At 40.9% G+C, this 21,112-nt stretch overlaps 2 protein-coding genes across 2 annotated transcripts in view; both read left to right on the top strand.

The window, feature by feature from the left end:
- The first annotated feature begins 2,102 nt into the window (after positions 1-2,102).
- Positions 2,103-21,112, top strand: part of nid1.S (nidogen 1 S homeolog) — a 103,990-nt gene continuing 84,980 nt past the window's right edge. The window contains exon 1 of the mRNA XM_018265352.2: positions 2,103-2,481. Within this exon, the coding sequence (XP_018120841.1) occupies positions 2,260-2,481 (222 nt within the window). The 5' untranslated portion in view covers positions 2,103-2,259. The remainder of the gene's footprint in view (positions 2,482-21,112) is intronic.
- On the top strand, positions 10,305-16,191 carry LOC121394213 (calphotin-like). Its single transcript, XM_041564550.1, has 2 exons — positions 10,305-12,863; positions 15,280-16,191. Exons 1-2 carry the CDS (start codon positions 11,396-11,398, stop codon positions 15,786-15,788), a joined length of 1,977 nt encoding a protein of 658 aa, XP_041420484.1. The 5' UTR covers positions 10,305-11,395; the 3' UTR covers positions 15,789-16,191.

The following is a 21,112-nucleotide window of genomic DNA, read 5'->3' as shown; positions in this document are numbered from 1 at the left end:
CGGTAAATTTGTAATACCGGCCCCCGACCCTGGCAGGTGTTTTACCGGCTAGGCCGGTAAAATACCGGCCGGGTGGCAACCCTAGTGGCAAAGGGTACAGGGCTGTATTTACATAATAGGTTTCCCTAGGCCCACTGTTGTTATTCACCCTGTCCCCTCCCCATTATTCAATCAAATGATCAGGACCAGAGCAATGAGGATTGGCATACAGGAAATTTAAAAACGCATATTTAAAAAATTGTATCTTCTGCTCATCCCCAGTGTTCTGCACCAATGTGGGTGTGGTTGGGCAGCATGCTGCCCCCTAAAATCCTGCCGCCCTAGGACCGGGCCTTGGTGGCCTCTCCACAAATCCGGGCCTGAACGGGTAGATTTTTACCTGCAATTATTTATGTATGACTGCGGGCGACAAATCACCCAAATTTGTGTCTCCACTGGAACTAACTAAAATCTCTATCAGTAAAACCTACATATGGTGAAATCATCCAAAGTTTTCTCCCAAGGCAACATTGGGGCGAATTCGGAAGAGAGAAGTGATGGGTTGGTTTTACCATTGTCGATTTCAGTTATTTCCGGGAGATTTGTCACCCGCAGTCGTACATTTTTATCACAGGGCCGACAAATCGTCCCGTCACCTACTGCCCTTAGGACATTAGATGGACAGGTCTACATATCACACGCAATAGGAACCAATACTAGACAGTTCCAATATTGCAAGCAAAAGTTTAAAAGTTCAAAGAATAGTTATTATTAACACAGGGAAATGTGTTAGCCGCTATCCCACAGATTTAACCATGGGCAACTAATCTCCTTGTGTGCTATTACCCTTAAACATAAGCCAGACTGTCATCTAGGAAGAGAACAGAGCCTCTTGAAGTAAGGCATCTTTAGAGCAAGTAAGGATTGGAATGTGACACTTGACATCTGAACTCAAATTTACTGGAAGGTAAGAGAACAAGAAACAGATGGTATCAAAGTTAAACAAGATATGTTTATATAGTTAGCTGTTGTTCTGCCTTCATTTTGCTAAAATTAGAGCAAGTGTTTGCCCACAAAATCGCATGAACATGGCCACAGTGCTTATTTATGCTTAATTTTTTATCCAAAACTTGATAAATGTGATTGTGTAAAGCAGTGACAAAATAAACACTGCAACCACAAATGCAATGAAATTCACATTTTTACATTCGATTTCAGTGGACTTGGAAAAGCACGACACGAAAATATTTAAAAATCTTGACATATAAATCCTGGAAATATTCTTCCCATTTAATTTTATGGCATCTTGGTAGGTTTTAGATGGCATTATTTTCAATTAAAATGAAAATCTGGTTTTCATATAGCATAAAATACACACCTTGTTAAATCTGCTTTTTTACGCAGCTTTTTTCAAAGTTTCTTCCTCAAATTTAGTTTTACACAGCATAATAAATAGCCCTAAATATTGGTCCTATATGTTGGCCCTATATATTGGTCCTATTGGACAATAATGCAGGGGTTGGCATTGATTGCATAAATTCAGGCTATGTCATTGTATAGAGTTTTTAGATTGTGTAACAACATAGATATGGGTTGAACGACTTTTTGAACTATTTGATAACCTAACAGGCTGGAAAGAAAAAATAAAATTATACAATTTAATAAATCCTGTAAAATTCCACTGGCTGTGAAAGCTCCACTGAGCCATTAGCTGTCCTGTCTATAAATAAAGAAAGCTAGTGGCATTAATTTTCTAAAGTAGGCTTAAAAGATATGTCATATTTCACATCTTAAAGCCCTGTTCTATAGCCCTGCAAGCAGGGCCATTAATTCTAGAGAGCAGCAAGATGATATTCATGCCTGTTAAATGTGTAGTGTAAGTTGGGCACATCATATCATATCCCCATTTAGAGCACATGTGATGCACCAGCCTTCTGTAAAAAGTATTTTTGGTTGCTGAAAACTATGCAAGTCTGTTTGCAAGATCAGTTGTGGAGGAGTTATTTGTACTGCTGTAATACCACACTCACATGCTGAAACTGAATGAGATGAATGAGCTTTAGCAAGGAATAATTTTTAACTCCACCCATAGTTTGGGATAGGATTATTGTAGTCTCAAACTACTCTCTATTCATCCACCCATTCCTGAACTTTCTAGGGCAAAGTTATTTGAAGCAAGAGAGGATTTCAGCATTCCCATCTTCTAAACTAATTCGTCTGCTTCTCAAATTGTATTAACCTTCCTACCTCTGCAGCTCATGCCAACAGGATTATTTTAGAATGTTATACTGTAAGCAGAGAAGGCTGTTTTTCAGAGGACTGTTATATGTTTTTTTCTGCTTGTTGCCTAATCCAGGGAACTTCATAAAAGTGGATCAGTTTTTCCCTTATGGACCTGATGTTGGTGATTTTCTTTTAACTCCCGGAGATGACTCTGAATCAGAACCTTTAAGACCCAGTCAAGCACTGCATTTCTATGATGACACAATCTCTACCTTATTTGTAAGTAGTTTTGCCTGCTTGCTACCCTGCACTAGATCTGTTAATGCTTATAGAAATTAACTTTAGCACAGACCTGACTGCCTGCCTGAATAAAGAATAACTTTGAAGCTATAACTGTCCAGCAAATCAGGCTTTTTCTTTATTTAGACTTATGCAGCATATGGGCTGCCAGTATAACTACAGATCTTTATGACTACAAGAATTAGAGTTTTCCTCATGGTTTGTCTTTTCATTTGAAAGCATACACTAACAGAAAAGTCTACACAAGCTCATTCTTTTGTTTTAAAATGTAATAGTTTTGTATTGCTAGAGAAATTGTGCCCTTTTTTTAAAATTCATTTTACTCCTGTATTTTAAGTGACTTGCAAAGCTGAATGTATGCTATTTCCTGTTTATGTTATAACATTCCTGTTTGATTGTTTAAAAAGGAATGGGCTGCAGTGTTCAGTGAAAATAATTTCAAAATATCAAAAACTGTATAGAGAACTACACAGTGTAGAATAATAGATTTATATTCATTTGCAAGAGTATATAAAACGTTCTGTTGATACCTGACTCCTGATACATGATCTAGCAGTAAAAATTATTTTAACTTAAATGTTTCATTTATTTCTCTCTCTTTGTCTCTTTATTTTGTATTTTATTACACTGAGTCTTGTGCAGTGGGGACCATTTATTAAGTGGTCCTTTAGAATAGTGCCCCACAGCTGCTTTTCCTTCAGTACATTGTCTATGAATTCTGTTCACTACATAGGTGCATCTTTGGTAAATTGTTTTCTAATGGCCACAGCACAGTGGCTTATAAATGGGAAGAATCTAACTATAGGGATACTGATGATTATCGTAGGGGTTAGATACTCACTGTGATACATAACGAAATACAACAGATGCAATTCCTTTTACAGCTTAACTTTGGGGAAAGGAGAAAACCACTAAATACTGAACCATCACTTATCCCTCATTCAGTTAATTAATGAGTCCTTGTCTTATAAAATATTTTTTATGTGGTGAGGGGTAAAGCTCCTCATAGACGCGACGATTCTTCTTGCCGAACGACCGATTTTAGGGAAGCCCGACCAATCCTTCGAAATTATCGTGCGGTTAGTGGTATTCGAACGATCATACATCTTACGATTTTTCAGGCCGACATCTGTCGGGAAATTGATCGGCCAGGTCAAAAAATCTTTGTCGGTCCCAGTGCAATCTATCTATGTTTGCAGGGCCAAGCAGGCAAATTGGTCTTTTTAGTTGATGGTAAATTCGTATGATCGTACGATTGTTCTGAGAAGATCGTGGTCTCACAATCAGGATCTGATCTTTTAAAAATCTCAACGTCTATGGCCAGCTTAAGAGATAGTTTTTACAGATGTCGTGTTTGGTTGCCTTTACTCACTGAACTCACTGTTGTTCTATGCTAAATTAATAAAAGTAATGTATGAAGTATGTATTTACTTACAGTTGTTTGAGTTACAGAAAGATCTCTTATCTGGAAAATCTCTGTGTATTGAGTATAACAGATTCCATACATGTAGAAAAACAGCACAAATACATAACTAATTAGCTGACTAATCAATGCAATGTTGCAAATTTGCAGCGTTTATGTCTGTTCTACACATAAGCTGCTCACTGTGGCAACACATCAAAATGTGTTACTGTCACACAGATGAAGGGTGGGAGTTCGTATGGTAATGGTGGATGAACTAACAAATGTCTATTTCATTTTATGCTGGGATTTTACTTTATTATGTCCTTGGAATAATACCTCCTATCTCTGCCTCATCCCTTCACAATGCCCATATTTTGTTTGTCACCTAAAGCAAATGTATCCTTTTGATATAGCACCACCATATTCTGCAGTGATTTACAGACTAAGCATCATTCACATCAGTCCCTGCCCTTGGTTAATTTTAGCAAGACTCTATTACCCACAGGAAAAACACAGTGTCCTTGCAGATGTTGCCTTGGCTGGAATCAAACCCAGGATCCTAGCACCAAAAGGCAGCAGTACTAGCTATTAAATCACTGTGATGCCTACAGTGGACCATTTTCATATACTGCATGATGTTGTGAATAAAAAAAGTTGCCATCTTTGTAGATGTCATTTTAAGAAAACCCAAAAATGTAATTGATTTAAAATTAGGGTGCTTCTATGAGCATGTCTGCCATTTGTATTAATTTTCAATTTTTAGCGTTTTTTTATGTTTGCATTTTGGCTTAACTGTGAGTCAGCCATGCTTGGGTTAAATGACTATGCAGGAAATACATGGAAAGTGCTATGAGTTGTGGTTCCTGACTCTCTGACCTTTAAAGTAAGGTGCTGATCTGAAAGTTAGCTATTAGCAGTCTAAAACTGCTCAGAAACCACTCAACATAGGAAATTTATGCAAATTGCAAAAGTTTTATGAGAACCATGCTGAAAAGTTTCTATCAATTCATGTTTTTTGACTTTAGATCCCCTTTAAGTACTAAAGTCTGTCCTTAGGCTTGTATAAGGCAAACTAAGGGCATACATACATGCAAGGTTACATCACCCGATGAATGAACAGAGCTGTGTCTTTTACTTCTTCTAGTTACAGTTAGAAAATGCACTTTTACCTGTCAGGTGATCAGTGAGTAAGAACAGAGAACATCACAAGAAAATGTTAAATTGTAACTGCTTAAAGGTTTTGGTTTAACTCTGTAAACTTGGTAATGGAGGTTATGTGTGTGTATATGGGTGTAGAGGGTGGTGATTGTTTTCATGTTCTAATGGATTCAGTTTTCCTTTAATTTTATCACATTTGTTACACTTTGTAACAACAAAAATGTAACAAAACATTTATTTCATGGACAACAAATACATTTTTAATATCTTAAAACCAAAGTCTAAGTGCATGAGTAGCCCCATGTATTTTAATAAAAATAGCCTTTGCCCAGTACCCACAAACACAAGCTTATGAGTCTGGTGCTCCACATTTAAATCTAGAATTTCTGTAAAAAAGTATTGTACTTCATTTTCATGGAGTACACATGGACTTAATTAGATTTCCAGCTGTATATCTATCCTAGTGTGCTTATTTTGTTTAGCATTGTTCTAGCCAATGTTGTATGTAAGATTCTTGTGTAGTAAAGGTCAAATACTTTGGCTCTGCAGCTAGGCACTGTCTTTCATGTTAAATAGCTGGATGCTATGTTATGTGGGTGAATAATATCTTTAACAGCATCTGTGTTTACATATACATTTACGCACATCCAGTGTGAGTATTTGTATTCAGTATATAACGTGTCTATCTTGCCTTTGGCATATTGTAAGTGAAGATTGCTTAATTACAGTAGGTCATGTGCTATATATATATTTAATAAATGTGAGTTGCTTGAAACTACGGAATTTCACTTAATTACTTTTGCATGCTGCCCAATTTTTTCATATGGTGAATAGATATCATGTTTGCATCTAAATAGATTAAATGCAAAAATGGGCCCAAAAAAACTGTTAAAAATCATTGGCCCCAGTTATTACTGTCCCAGACAGAATTGCAAGAGCACTAAGGGGCAAATGGCATTTAAAGAATGCTGGTTTCTTGGGCATTGCTGTATTCCTGCACCCTGTGCCAGATTAAAAATGCATAGCACTGGGGGCGTGGCTGGCTATGTCTGAGTGAGGACGCATAACCCAGGAGCTCCGTGAAGCGGATCTGATAATCCTCCTGAATTTTAGCGATCAGCTTGCAAATACCGATAGCTCAGGAAGGTATTACTGGCGGAAGGTATAGCGCTGCAAATGATGGGTAAACGGAGAACAAAAGAACAACGGACAACCATGTCTCCGTACTTACAAAAAACGCCGGCAGACAGGCCTAAGAAACAAGATGGCGCCGGAGCCTCTCACGCAGCTGAGGAAGACGACTCTCCGGAGATGTCACCAAACTCATCTCACAGCGCGGGCAGTCCTGCTGCTCCACAAGAGGAGAGTCAAACCTTCAAACTGCAAGTATATAATGTGGATAATGATTTTCCCGATAACTTGCCTGTCACTGCGCAAACTTTAGCCTCTCAACTCTCCCATCTTAAAGAAGGCCTAACTGCGACATTAACTAAAGCAGTTTCTGAGGCGGTAGCCGACGCATTTAAAGATGTTCATCGTGACATTAATGACTTGGGAGAGAGGACTGACAAATTGGAGTATTTTACAGATGATTTGGCACAGAGACATGTGACCCTAGAGGAGGATAATGCCATTCTAAAGGGAGAGATACTCCATCTTAAAACTTTGTGCAAGGACCTTGAAAATAGGTCTCGGAGGCAAAATTTGCGCATAAGGGGTGTCTCTGAAGAAATACGGACACAGGATATCTCCCAATATCTAAAGGGCCTCTTCACAAGCATATGCCCTTCTATTGCCTCTGATAAATGGGAATTTGAAAGGGCACACCAATCCCTAGGGCCTAAACCGCCAACAACCAAACCTCCCAGAAATATAGTGGTATGCTTCCATTATTTTACTCAAAAAGAAGCGGTGCTTATGCGGGCACGAAACCTTGCTTCAGTGGAGTACTTGAATCATAAGGTACAAATTTATGCGGACATTTCTCCTATTACATTAGCGAAGAGGAGGGAATTTAAACCTATCACACAGCTATTACGAGAAAACAAAATCCCGTACCGCTGGGGATATCCCTTCAGGCTTATTGTACAACATCATGGGCAAAACCACTCTCTCCACTCTCTGGACGACCGGCCACAATTTTTGAATGCCTTAGGACTTAAATTTGCTGAACATAATGGTTCGCTTAGGCAGTCGTTGCCAAAACCGGCATTAGCCCGCAATGGCAAAAAATTTCTGGAGCATCGTCGCCGCAAAAATTGACCTTGAGCTCATCCTCAACCTCAAGATCTCCATCACAAGGAACCTGATCACTTTAAAAGCATCTCGCAGCTGCAATGGATATGAATAGTTCCTTCTTTCCTTTTTTCTTTTTGGATAGATCCACTACTCACTGGAGCTGTTTTTTTTTCTTTTTTCTTTCGCTGGTTATGCTACCTTTGTGTTTTTTCTACATTCACAGTTTGTGATTGGTCACCTGATTTGCAAGACAAGTGACTGACCCCCCTTGGGAGTACAGGTAACTCCCCCCAAGTTCAACGTGCTGAACTTGATTTACAAAACTTTACCAGTTTTACCGTTTAAAACTTTCTGTTCAACAGTTTGAAATTTCATATATTGGACTCTGATTATGACGCGAAGGTATTTTTTTTGTGACCACACTGTATATTTTCATGATAATAATTTTGATAACTCCTCTACTAACAGGTTCTCTAGGTGGACAACTTGTAGCAAGGGGATATTTGAGCAATTCAATTTATATTTGACAACATGGTGAACATTGTGTCTTTAAATTGCAAGGGCTTAAACTCAATTACAAAACGGTATCTGGTCATTAAGGAACTTAGGAATTTAAAAGCAGATGTCGCCTTGTTACAGGAGACCCATTTTTCTAAACTCACCCCTAGCAAATTGTATTCTAAATATTATCCGACTGCATATTATGCGTCCACTGACCTAAAGAAGGCAGGGGTTGCGATAGTAATTCATAAGGATTGTCCTTTACATGTGATTAATACTGTATGTGGTCCGAAGGGTCGTTATATATTACTAGAGGGTATGTTAGCTGATAAGCCGATACTAATAGGAAATGTTTACTCTCCTAACAAGGGCCAATTACAGTTTTTGAGAAAGGTTTTTAGTAAATTATCTGCTTACGATTCCCCCTATGTTATAATTGGTGGTGATTTTAATGCTCCTCTGTCTCAGCTAGAAGATAGATTACACCCATCTTTGGATTCGGCTTCTCATGCTTTGTCAGGAGAAACATGTCACTTAATTAGTCAAGCATCTTTATATGATATCTGGCATATACAGTAGACCACCCAGATGCGAGGCAGTATAGCTTTTTATCTTCGGTTCATAAGGTTCATAATCGTTTAGACTATTTTCTGGTCTCTCAATTTTGCCTTACTGCATCTTATGTGACTGATATAGCGCCTATAACATGTTCTGATCATGCCCCGATTCAGTTAACCTTAAATTTATTTAATAGCCCTGGTAGGAATCCACACTGGCGTATGAATGAGACTTTGTTAAATGAACAAAGTGTTTACCAAAGTGTAGACAAATCATTACAGGAATTTTTCCTTTTAAATAAAGGATCAGTGTCTTCAATGTCAACACTTTGGGAAGCCCATAAGGCCACTATTAGAGGTTCCCTAATAGCTATTTGGTTGGCAAATAAGCGACTACAGAGACAACGTATTCAAAGACTTACAAGCGGCCTTCCATACATTTATCTGGGGGGCAAATCTCATAGAATTAATAAAACAACCCTTGGGACTTCGGTTATTCAAGGAGGGCTTGGCCTGCCAGTGCTTCAGAAGTACTATGAGGCTGCGCAAATTCGCCAAGTGCTGGCTTGGTCAAGTTGGTCTTCTAATCGAGTATGGGTTTATCTGGAAAATATACAATTTCTGCCATATCATCCCAATGTTTGGGTTTGGGCTCCCAAAAATACCCCTAAACCTAAGATACCTATGTTAAGGTCTACCTCACTAACTTTGACTTTATTCCCCATTGATGGCAACTCTAGGAAACCCGCTATTCCAACCAGCCATTACCTCTGCTCTTAGCATTTCTGGGGAACCTACAGCTATGTTTATGGTTAGGGACGTGTTAGATGCTGCATTGACCAATGTTTTAACGTATGAAGCTGTTAAGTTAAAAATCACTACCTTCCAACTGCAATGGTACATGTATTTTCAGATTAGGCATTTTGTGATGCCATTTATTAAATACTTTAAAGATAATCCTCCCACTCATTTTGAACGATTATCTTATAACGGCTTATCTCAAAAGAAGCTGATATCCGTGATTTATGCATTGATTAATGATCCATATGTTGTACAGACTTATAAACATTCTTATATGACTAAATGGGAAAATGTGTTAGGAATAGAACTTTCAATGGAAGAATGGGAATCAATATGGAAAAACGCTAAAACTTATGTTACGTGCACCAAACAAAGAGAGAATATTTATAAAGTGTTAATGCACTGGTATCTCACTCCAGTGAGATTACACATGTAGGGATGTGAAAATCTTAGACACCCTTACACTTTACAGACAGGCACATCCCTAGTAATATGGACACCTTAGTGGGTCCTTATGGGGACCTTGTGCTTATGTAACCCCTGCAGTTCACACAGTGTACACCAGATGGCACTGTGTTAGAGTATAAAAGGTTTAGGAACCATGTGCTCTGGGTCCATTGCTTTAGCCCAACCAAGCAGGCTGGAAGGGAATGGGTAGTGCTGAGCCTAGGCGCCTTGGCCCTAGCAATTAGACAGCTATACTCGTTTTATAGATCGCTCTAGGAGTGATAGAGAGGTTAATTAGTTGAGCAGCTCAAGGCTCCGCCGAGGAGATTAGAGGGATTAAGATCCCAGGGTATTACTGACCCAGAGTAAGGAACCAAGTGTTGAGATAGGGATGTCAGGAGTTCCCCTAGTCTGCCACTGGAAGATATCCTGAAAACTGGGCAATACCCATCACATGCTGTCAACTTACTCTCTGCTGTGTATTCCCTAGCCTGTGGGGATTCAGCCTATACGTGCTGTGAGTATATGCTTCCTTTATGCTGCTGTGTATGTTCTATACTCCATTGTGGATCAATGTGCTAAATGATCTCTGTGCTATTTTTCAATGAATATTGTTCTTAGTTCAACTGTTAAAGAACTACTGGCACCCATCATTGTGCTATCGCATCAGGTTACAGTTAAACTACACCCTTGCCTCCACCCCGCTGCGAGGGCTTACCCCTGAGAAAGAGAGCTCATCGGTGGTCTTAGCCCACCAAGGAAAGTAGCTAAACTGCCCTAGCACAAGTCAGTTTACTATAGCGCTACATTTTGGCACCTGGTACGTGGGGCTCTTAAAGGGTTTAACTGTAACATCGCACGCGGCCTAGTGTGACAGGCACTGCGTGTGCGGACTCAGTAGAAAAAAAGACACCTAGGCGGGGAAAGTCTGTAGTTCTTATTCCCCGAGCGGTGTGCCTACTGATTATATTGTGAGCGTGTATCCCTCACACATTTCGGTCACAGCAAAAGCATAATGGCTCCCCTGTCTGAAGCTGCCTTGTGGGACTGGTCCTTAGAAATGGGAGCGGATCCTGACTACACGTTTGTAGTGGATAATGTCCCAGAAGGGTGCCCCATAGATGTTGTGAATCACTCCTTAAGGGGCAACTCCATATTTAATGCTTTTGAGTATGTTGCGCAAGAACCCTCCGATGAGAAAGGTTTTGTTCGGGTCTTGTATTGGGTCCCTGCCGTACCTAGCAGTGATACATGGCCTTCCAAGGTGTACCCTATGGGAGTCTCTGCAGAGGGGTGTCTGTGCCGGTATCAGACCCTGCCTGAGTCTGCCAAGCCTATGAGCAGTCCCCCTCCTCTGTCATTGCTTAATTTGACTTCTGAGTGTGAGGATCCGACGATAGATGAATCTTACTATAGCTCCAGCCTATGGGAAGAGAAAAAGGGCTGTAGTATCAAGGATTCAGAGTACGCTGAAATTAAAATGTCTACCCCTGGGCTAAATCCATTCCTAGCTGCTAATGCCATAGACTTTAATGATTTTATGCTAGCTGAGGAACCTGTTTGTTTGGCCTTGGGAACAGAACCATTGGTGGACAGTTGCCCTACGACACCACCACCTTCACCGCCACCTATACCACCTCGTGTAGGAAAAGTTGCTGTGAAGGAATTTTGTGTTGCGCAACCTCCAGAGCCAACGCTCTACCCTGCATGAGTTAAGAAGGGAAACGCGCGAAAAAGTAGAAAAGGGCGTACCAGATTATCCCAAGGGGGTGTTGTTACCCGAGCCATGGCGCGACGTCCCACCCTGGAGGATAGTACCGCTGCCATATCGAGTTTGGTTTCCATGCTGTTGGACTCGGCTGAGTCAGATAGGTGTGTTGACGAACCTATTGCTGAGTGTGTTGCCGAACCGCTTGTTGAGCCTGCGGCTGAACCTGCTATTGAACCGGAGGTTCCGGAGCCTACCATGGAGCCTCTGCCCTGTGCCACTACCTGGGTGGAGCCCGAGCGGCAGTATGTATACCAGGGTACCTTTACCCCGAGCGAAAGGGGAATGATGATTCTGGCCTGTGGCGTGTGTGATATGGAAGCGCCCAACGCCTTGGAGGACCCGGATGGCGTGTGTTTGCAATGCGAGACCCGCTTATGGATGGGACCATTCAACCGGGCTGATCAACCTCCATTGGTGGAGAAGACACGGGATGAGTCACCCAGTGAGTCTTCACTCAATTCAGATTGTGCCTCCCCAACCGAAGTGGTTCCGCTTGAGGGAGATGTGCCCGTGACCGCGGCTGCGGTCAGTGAAACAACCCCGTCCGGCTGGACGGCAGATGTGTACTCCACTACCCCTTCGTTGAAGCCTGAGGGCTTGTGTGATGTTTTGACGGCCGTGATGCCTACACCTTTGGTTGTGTCTACTACAGTGTTGGATGCACCAGGGGGAGAAGTGTGTACCCCTTCTGCTATAGGGGCCCCCGTTTGTTGTGTGCCTACACCAGAACCGCTACCAGAGGACTGTCTGGAAAGGGCGTGGCACGCGCCTGAAGTTGATGTGGCCTGCAGGCCTGATGCTGTTTCTATATCCTCGGAGGAGGAATACTTTCAGCATGCTTCTAATTCTGGAACAGAGAACCCGCTGGTTGAATCTGAAGTTTCCAAAACTCCTATGGTTGTTCCAGGAGCTGCCGCTCCTCATGTGAGGTCTAATTCTTCTGAGTCAAAGTTTTCATCCCACAAAGTGTTGCTCAGTGATTCGAAGCCTTGTGGGGATTTGACTGTCACCATCTATACAGCCCTTGCTGTTCCTACTCCAACTCCAGTCATAGGCCATGATGTGGACTGGAGAAAGTTTTCTTTTAACCGATTGGGGCCGATTGCACCCATAGCACCCTCCATTCGAGACCCTCCAATATTGGAGGATGATGAGGATCTGCTGGATAAGTTGATGTCATCCAGTGTGAATAGTGCTGATGAATCCATACTGGAAGTTCCTGCACAGATTCGGTGCCAAAGTAAAAGGTCTGTGGTGAGTGAGCCGACCAAACCTGTCTGCCCCAAAGTGATTGTGCCTCAAACTCCTAGTGAGCCTGGAGAGAGCACTCAAGTGGCTGAATTGTACCACTATGAGTGGGGAAAGATATCCCTGGAGAGGGAAAAGAATTTGCTTGCTGCTATTCCCAAGCCTAAGGAAGATAATCCCTTAGGACCAGTTCCAGGATGGGAAGAATATGAGGAGACTCCAGAAGCTGAGCATGGTCCAGGCCCCCCTACCGAAGTGCCTCGCAGCTTTATCGCTCCTCCTATCATAGGCCCCGAGGAGGAAAAAGATTTCTGGGTGCTGCCAGGACGGGCAGATAGTTTTCACCTCTGTGTCCAGAGTACAGAGAGTGATAAATGTCCATGTGCACCGGACATGGGGTTACTTTATGCCCTCAGTCCAAGTAGATGGGTAAAGAAACCAATCAGCGCAGGTGTACTGCTGCAAGGTGCTTTTATTGAATACACGACATGTTTCGAGCTTAAAAGCTCTTTATCAAGTGTGAAAAAATGCTCTGTGGTATACAATTAAATACAATTATAAAACTCCACCCCACACATACATTGGACAAACCAGCTACTGCTGGGAGGGTTTTACAGCCTAGCCAGTCGACAAAACTCCAGTCCATGTTCTCGTTAACACATCAACTTCCATATCAAAGTGTAATTGAATCCATCCACATTATACACCAAGGTGAATTGTGCACGGGTGTTTTCCCTTTAAAATCTAGTAACAAAAGTTAAAAACAGTTAAAAAAATTGAACACATGAACCTCAGCACTACCATAAAATGGTCTGCTCAAGAGTTAATTGCCCGAAACTACGTAACTAATTACTTTCCCTAAAGAGAGACTTTTAGTATCAAAATTGCTACATATGTTTCAAACCTACTGCTACAGTAATCTATAACAAAGTGTCTTGCAGCCAAAGCATCTTACCTAACTGTAGAATTCAGTTCATATTCAGGTAGCACTATCTGTCAAAAAAAGAAGATTTATTAAATTCACCCTACTATAGAAAACAGGCTATACTCCATTTGTCATTCAGACCTAACGGATCCAGCGCACACAGTTTCTTTATCCATATTGCTTCCCTTTGTAAAAGTAATTTCTTGATGTCTCCCCCCCTCCGTGGTCTCTGAATCACATCTAACACCAACCACTTCAGTTGTGACATACTATGTCTATTTTGATTAAAATGTCGAGACACAGGGGTGTCAGTGTATGTATTTGCCTTAAAGTTTTTAATATTCCCTCTATGTTCTTTTATTCTTTCTTTAATTGCTCTGCATGTCTGCCCAACATAGACTTTGCCACATGGGCATTTCAGCATGTACACTACACATTCTGTGTTACACGTGGCAAAATGTTGTAACTTAATATTAAAGCCTTTAGTTGGATGTTGTACTACTCCCCCTTTAAAAATCGAATGGCAACAGATGCAATTTAAACAAGGGAAAGTACCTATATTTGGAGAGCTCTTAAAAATCCTATCCATCCTTTTTACCTCCTTTGGTTCTGCGGGGCATAATATGTCTTTTAAAGTAGACCCTCTTTTGTAACTAAACAGTGGTGGTTCCGAACATTTTTTACCCAAATTTTTGTCATTCAGAAGTATTGGCCAAAACCTGTTGATAATACGTTCAATTGCCCTACTTTGTTTGGCATACTTACTTACAAAGGGGATCCTTGGCTGGGTACTTATCCCTTTTTCCTGTGGCCTCTGTGTAAGTAAAACCTCCCTAGATACTTTACTCACTTCATTAGCTGTATCTACCAGGGATTTTTCTTTATATCCTTTGGCTTTAAATCTGTCCACTAGGGTCCCTGCTGCCTCCCAATAACTTTCCTCACTTGAAGCAATCCTTCTAGCCCTTTGAAATTGACCTTTCAGAATCCCAGTGATACATCTTGGGTAATGAAAGCTGGTAGCTTTTAATAGATTATTTTTATCCGTAGGTTTCCTATACAGATCTGTAGTCAATGCACCATCCCCTATCCCTATTTTTACGTCAAGAAAATTTATGCTGGTATTTGAGGTCTCTGTCGTAAACTTAATGGTTGGGTGTCCAATATTAGCCTCGGCTATCATTTCGTGGAAGAGGGAAACATCTCCTTTCCATATCACTAATATATCGTCCACATACCTTAAATACAGTTCGATATTAGCACTGTATTTATGTTTAAAAAACAAAGCTTTTTCCAGCATGTGGACGTATAAATTAGCGAAAGAAGGTGCCACCACAGCACCCATTGACGTACCCTGGCGCTGCCAGTAGTACTCTTCTTCAAATCTGAAATAGTTTTTTTTGAGGACTAGACTGAGGCAGTCTAACAGGAAAAATATTAAGTCATTTGGCAAGTTTGTTTCAAGCAATATTTCTTCTATACACTTTAGACCATCGTCTTGGGGTATAGAGGTATACAGGCTTACGATATCAATACTACATAAACTTACTTCCTTATCCAGTAACGATATTTGATTTAATCGTTTCAGTAAGTCGTTGGTATCTTTCAAACAAGTATTGATATTTTGCACTAGTGGCTGTAAGTATGAGTCCACAAACTTTGAGAGTGGTTCTAAGACCGATCCCACACCTGAACCAATATGAGGAGACTCCAGAAGCTGAGCATGGTCCAGGCCCCCCTACCGAAGTGCCTCGCAGCTTTATCGCTCCTCCTATCATAGGCCCCGAGGAGGAAAAAGATTTCTGGGTGCTGCCAGGACGGGCAGATAGTTTTCACCTCTGTGTCCAGAGTACAGAGAGTGATAAATTTCCATGTGCACCGGACATGGGGTTACTTTATGCCCTATGCTCCTCTGTGGGTGTACGAAAAGGTGGCTGCATCTTACGAGAACTGGCTGATCGACGAAGAAAGGAGAAGATGCACCACAGTTGCCTCACAAACCCCGACAAGGTGAGGCATGAGCAAGATTGGCAATATCTGCGCTCCATCGAGAAAGAGTGGTGGTATGGTCGCACCATTCTCCAGAATGCAGTGAAGAGCTGTGGGAAGTACAACCCTACCAAGTACTTTAATTTGGAAGTTAATTTGGGAGATGGACAATGGGTGGACAAACCCCATCCCAAGTACTACATTCCCTATGAAGACACCAAGGCCAGGTTTCTTCACATGATTTGAGTCTACTGGTGGGTGGTGGTTTGTTTTTCCACTGATGATGCTCCATTGGGAGTGTGTCCCGGTTACATTTTTCCTGTCCCTCCAAAGTGATTGAACTTTCTTCAGGGAAGGATTTTTCTTCTTTTACTCCTCTTGGAGTTAGGTCCAAGGACTGTTTAGTTAACACCTGCCAATTTTTCCTTTTACCCTCCTAAGTGCATTTGAAAAAGGACTGTGGGTTCGACTATTTGATGGACTAGAATACTGATGTGTTTGAAATGCAGTATCTCTGACTTGTACCTTCTTTTGCAGGTGTTTACTGATAAAGTTTACCTGCCCATGAATGAAACTGTTGCTATTGATATGTTTCTTTCCAGCTATGCCATTGTACCTGGGTTACTCAGGAGAGTTACCCCGAAGAGGTTATAAGGTAATGGTATAGAAATGCAATGTATTTTTGGTCTCTGAAAAGGTTTCTTGCATGATGTGCCTTAACTGCTATATTTTCAGTATTTGCTCTTTGAAAGGTTCCTTGCCGGGACGGAAGGAATTCACCAGGGGGAGAATGTAGGGATGTGAAAATCTTAGACACCCTTACACTTTACAGACAGGCACATCCCTTGTAATATGGACACCTTAGTGGGTCCTTATGGGGACCTTGTGCTTATGTAACCCCTGCAGTTCACACAGTGTACACCAGATGGCACTGTGCCAGAGTATAAAAGGTTTAGGAACCATGTGCTCTGGGTCCATTGCTTTAGCCCAACCAAGCAGGCTGGAAGGGAATGGGTAGTGCTGACCCTAGGCGCCTTGGCCCTAGTAATTAGACAGCTATACTCGTTTTATAGATCGCTCTAGGAGTGATAGAGGGGTTAATTAGTTGAGCAGCTCAAGGCTCCGCCGAGGAGATTAGAGGGATTAAGATCCCAGGGTATTACTGACCCAGAGTAGGGAACCAAGTGTTGAGATAGGGATGTCAGGAGTTCCCCAGTCCGCCACTGGAAGATATCCTGAAAACTGGGCAATACCCATCACATGCTGTCAACTTACTCTCTGCTGTGTATTCCCTAGCCTGTGGGGATTCAGCCTATACGTGCTGTGAGTATATGCTTCCTTTATGCTGCTGTGTATGTTCTATACTCCATTGTGGATCAATGTGCTAAATGATCTCTTTGCTAATGTTCAATAAATATTGTTCTTAGTTCAACTGTTAAAGAACTACTGGCGCCCATCATTGTGCTATCGCATCAGGTTACAGTTACACTACACCCTTGCCTCCAACCCGCTGCGAGGGCTTACCCCTGAGAAAGAGAGCTCATCAGTGGTCTTAGCCCACCAAGGAATGTAATCTGCCCTAGCACAAGTCAGTTTACTATAGCGCTACACACAAAACATTCCCTGGGGTTTCACAACTGTGTTGCAGATGTGAAAATGCGCCGTGTGATGTATCGCACATCTTCTGGTATTGCCCTCTCATTCAACCATTGTGGGAAGACATACAAACCTTAATATCGCATCTGGTGCAAGAGGATGTTCCTAGGGATAGCCTCACTTTCCTATTAGGTAAACCTATTATTGGCCTATCTGCAGCTCAACAAAAACTAGTTAACCATGTTTTAACTGTTACACGAATAACTATAGCAGCTAAATGGAAAACATCGGCCCTTCCTACAATGGCTGAAATTAAATCAAAAATTAACCACAACAAAAAATTTGAACATAGGATAGCTCTCCTTAATAACACGATCCCCAAGCGTTTGAAAATATGGTCTGCCTGGGAACTTTTCTCACCTACTTGAAACTACGAGATTCAACTTCAAAGCAACTAAATAACCTGGTCACAGTGGAAATAATTTTTAATTTTCTTTTCCTCTTTTTGATATGCTTTTTTTTAAGTTAATTTTGTTACTGTTAAAGTTCAACTATGAATATTGCATCACAGTCTCTTATAATTGAACAAGAATTTTTTTTTCTGAATAAGTCTATACCTTTTCTTGTTACTTTTCTACGCTACGGCTTAGAAGTCGGGATCATGGGCAGGGTTAATGTTTATTATTACATATCTGGAATCATAATGCTGCTCTGATGGTATTGGATGAGGAAATTGTGAACAAAAGAAAACAAACAAGATAATAACCAATGATGTACTTTTTATATTATGCTTTATTGTCAAATTTATTAAGCATGTACTATTGATACATTGTTTGGTTACAACTTGTGTACTCATATTTGTTTTTCCTTTCCTGTAAAAAAGAAAAATTACAATAAAAATTTAAGTTACAAAAAAAAAAATGCATAGCACTGTTGGGCACAAGGCAGCCCTGTTATTACTCCTGCCCTCATCTGAAAGGAAAGCCCTGGAGCTATAATTGCAGGGGCTGAATGACAAGGGATCCAGCAGCCAGATTACACTGGTTTATGTTTAAAGATTGGCCGAATCAGATGCAGATGTGATTGTGTGAGACAGAATGAGTTAAAGGAAAACCGTTCCCCCCAAACAATGCAGGTCTCTGTAAAAATATATTGCATAAAACAGATCATATGCAAAACTCTGCTTCATGAAATGAACCATTTTCAAAACAATAAACTTTTTTACTAGCTTGTGCCATTGGGTAATCATAAATAGAAATTTGCCATTTTAAGAATTAACGGCCGTCCCCTGGGATCCTATGATTCACGGTGCACACACGGTGCACACACGGTGCACACACGGTGCACACAAACGAGCCAAACAAACCATACGTTAGGTTGCATGAGCCAAGCAACAGACAGAAGTTCTGTCTTTTGCTTCCACACTTCTTCCTGTTATAGTTATAGTTATAGTTTTAGTATTTCTGGTCAGGTGATCTCTGAGGTATCACAGAGAATATCATAGAATGGGACTCAATGGAAAATATGTAAAAGGGAAATATTTACTCAAATATATATTCCAGTTTGGTAGGATTCTTTAATATGCCACTTAATATGATGTAAACGGTCTGCATACCTCCCAACATTTTGTAAGTAAAACGAGGGACAAAAATTTTTTTCCGCATGTAGCGCAGCAATATATTTGACCACACCCCTTTCTGTGGCCACACCCCCTAATTACCATGTTTGTTTTACAAAATTTGGCAGGTTATGAAAGTTTGAAAATATTTCTCCTTATCTAAACTGTGTTTTTGTGTCTCAAAATTGTTACAAAGTATCTTATTTGCACCTGTTATCTGTTCTGGGCTCTCTGCTAAAAGCCAACTAAGTGAGAAACTTTGTTTCTTTTTCTGGCTGTTCAGTGCAGAGAAAAGAGGGACTTTCCAGTAAAAATGAGGGACTGCAGGTTGAGCTGTCAAAAGAGGGACTGTCCCTCCGAAAAAGGGACAGTTGGGAGGTATGGGTCTGTTGCTTAAATATTCATTTTGAGATATAGCTTTCCTTTAAGGGAGGGGAAAGCCAGGCTGGAGGTGGAGAAGGAGAGGGATGTGATGTCAGGGGAAGAAGTAGTTCACTTCCTTACCTCTGAGCAGGTAGAAATATGCTACCCACCCTCCCCTCTTTTTCCATATTTTGTGAAATGTCAGGAGTTTCTCTTCTTAATGTTCTCATATTATATATTAAAAACTGATTGTGGATGTTTTCCTGCATGCACTTTTATATTGTGGTTTTCGGTAAGATTATCCAGTATAAACATGAGAGTCTGCATGGTATCATTTATGTCAAATGAATGTCAAATGCTTGGTCCATGGAATGTGTCCGGATCGCCACTGTGGCTGGGAAGGGATTTTTTCCCTCATGAGGCATAATTAGCACTGGCTTCAGGCTGGGGTTTTTGCCTTATTCTAGATAAAAACAGTGGATATATGATAATATATTTTAAGTTTTATTTGTCACTGCAGCGGTAGGACCTTGCCAGAGTATTGCACGGGTAAACTTAGAAGAGGGAGAAAGGAGGTTCTGTCCTCTGACTGCATGATGGATTGATTGATACTGACACTACTACTGCTTGTGCTAGGTGACAACCTGCTTGGATTTCCTATAATCGAGACACTGCAGATTCAGAGCCACAAGCAGCGCTGCTGAGCTTCTGTCATGATGGAAGATTCAGCACCTGCTCATAGCAGAGTTTGGGGCCATAATCTCTGTAGGTAGAGGCAGCCTAATACTCAGTGGTGGATATAATGACTTAGTGCTGATCCCAAGTCTTCACTGAGGAACAGCAGAGCATAGTAGCGATCTCTTATGGAATTCTGGCTTTGAATATTGCCTTGGGGTGAGGCTGGCAATGTCCTATTTATTTGATAAAATGTGAATAAATGCTGTGGCCATTTTACACCATTTCTGGCTCAGGAGCCAGAAATGGTGTAAAATGGCCACAGCATTTTTGGCCTGTGTTTCATTAAAGTATGTAACTATGGGGTTCAGTGGGATGGATGAAAACAAAGGGTCAATTGAGGAGTCAGCATCATTAAACCTAGTGTATGCAGTTTGTCCAGACATTGGCATCAGTTCATTAAATTGGATTAAAATTATCTTATTTTTTGCTTGTTATTACTCTACATTTTTCGCTGCCAAAATATTTGATGTTCTGAAGTTTACTAAGCAGTGATATCTGCAAATGTTCTGACAATCCCTGTCGTTAATTAGGCTAACGTACCAGCTAACGGGTTTGTAAACAGGCACCATTGCATTCATATAAGTAAGTGCATAGACTATGTGGAAACTAGACTGTTATTGTACACCTGGCTTGGATGATTTTTTGGACAGACATAATATCAAAGGCTATTGTGATACTAAGCTCTATAGTTAGTATAGCTATGGGTATATAAAATTTAATTAAAAGTAGACAGGGGTGTGTGTATGGATGCTGGGTTTTCATTTGGAGGGGTTGAACTTGATGGACTTTGTCTTTTTTCAACCCAATTTAACTATGTAACTATGTAACTATGTAACTAAAGCTGGTGTACACAAAATAGAAACACTCCTCGAAGAAAATAAAACCTGTCAGAGCCCTAAAGACCTAGTGCAGCAAAACTATCAAAAGCCCAAAATGTACAGAACAGTAGGGTTCATTTATAAACTTTGCGGAGAGCAGAATGGTTTGCACAATGAACATATTTGCCCTGAGAATGGTTATATTTATGAAGATGGATAAGTGTGATGTATTTAATGTGCGAACAGATTTGCAAATTTTTATCTGCACTGTTTATACCATAAGAGCTTTTTAAATATGGCATAATTGCAAATTTTGAATATGCACACACTATACATTTGAGTTACGCCACAACTTAGGGGGCGGAGAAAATATTTGCAAAACTGTTTTTGCACACAATGACTTTGCACAGTGGCCACACCCACACAAGTATATATCT

This window comes from Xenopus laevis, chromosome 5S (assembly GCF_017654675.1).
Source record: "Xenopus laevis strain J_2021 chromosome 5S, Xenopus_laevis_v10.1, whole genome shotgun sequence".
Taxonomy (NCBI): Eukaryota; Metazoa; Chordata; class Amphibia; order Anura; family Pipidae; genus Xenopus; species Xenopus laevis.
This window is presented reverse-complemented; position numbering and strand designations above follow the sequence as displayed.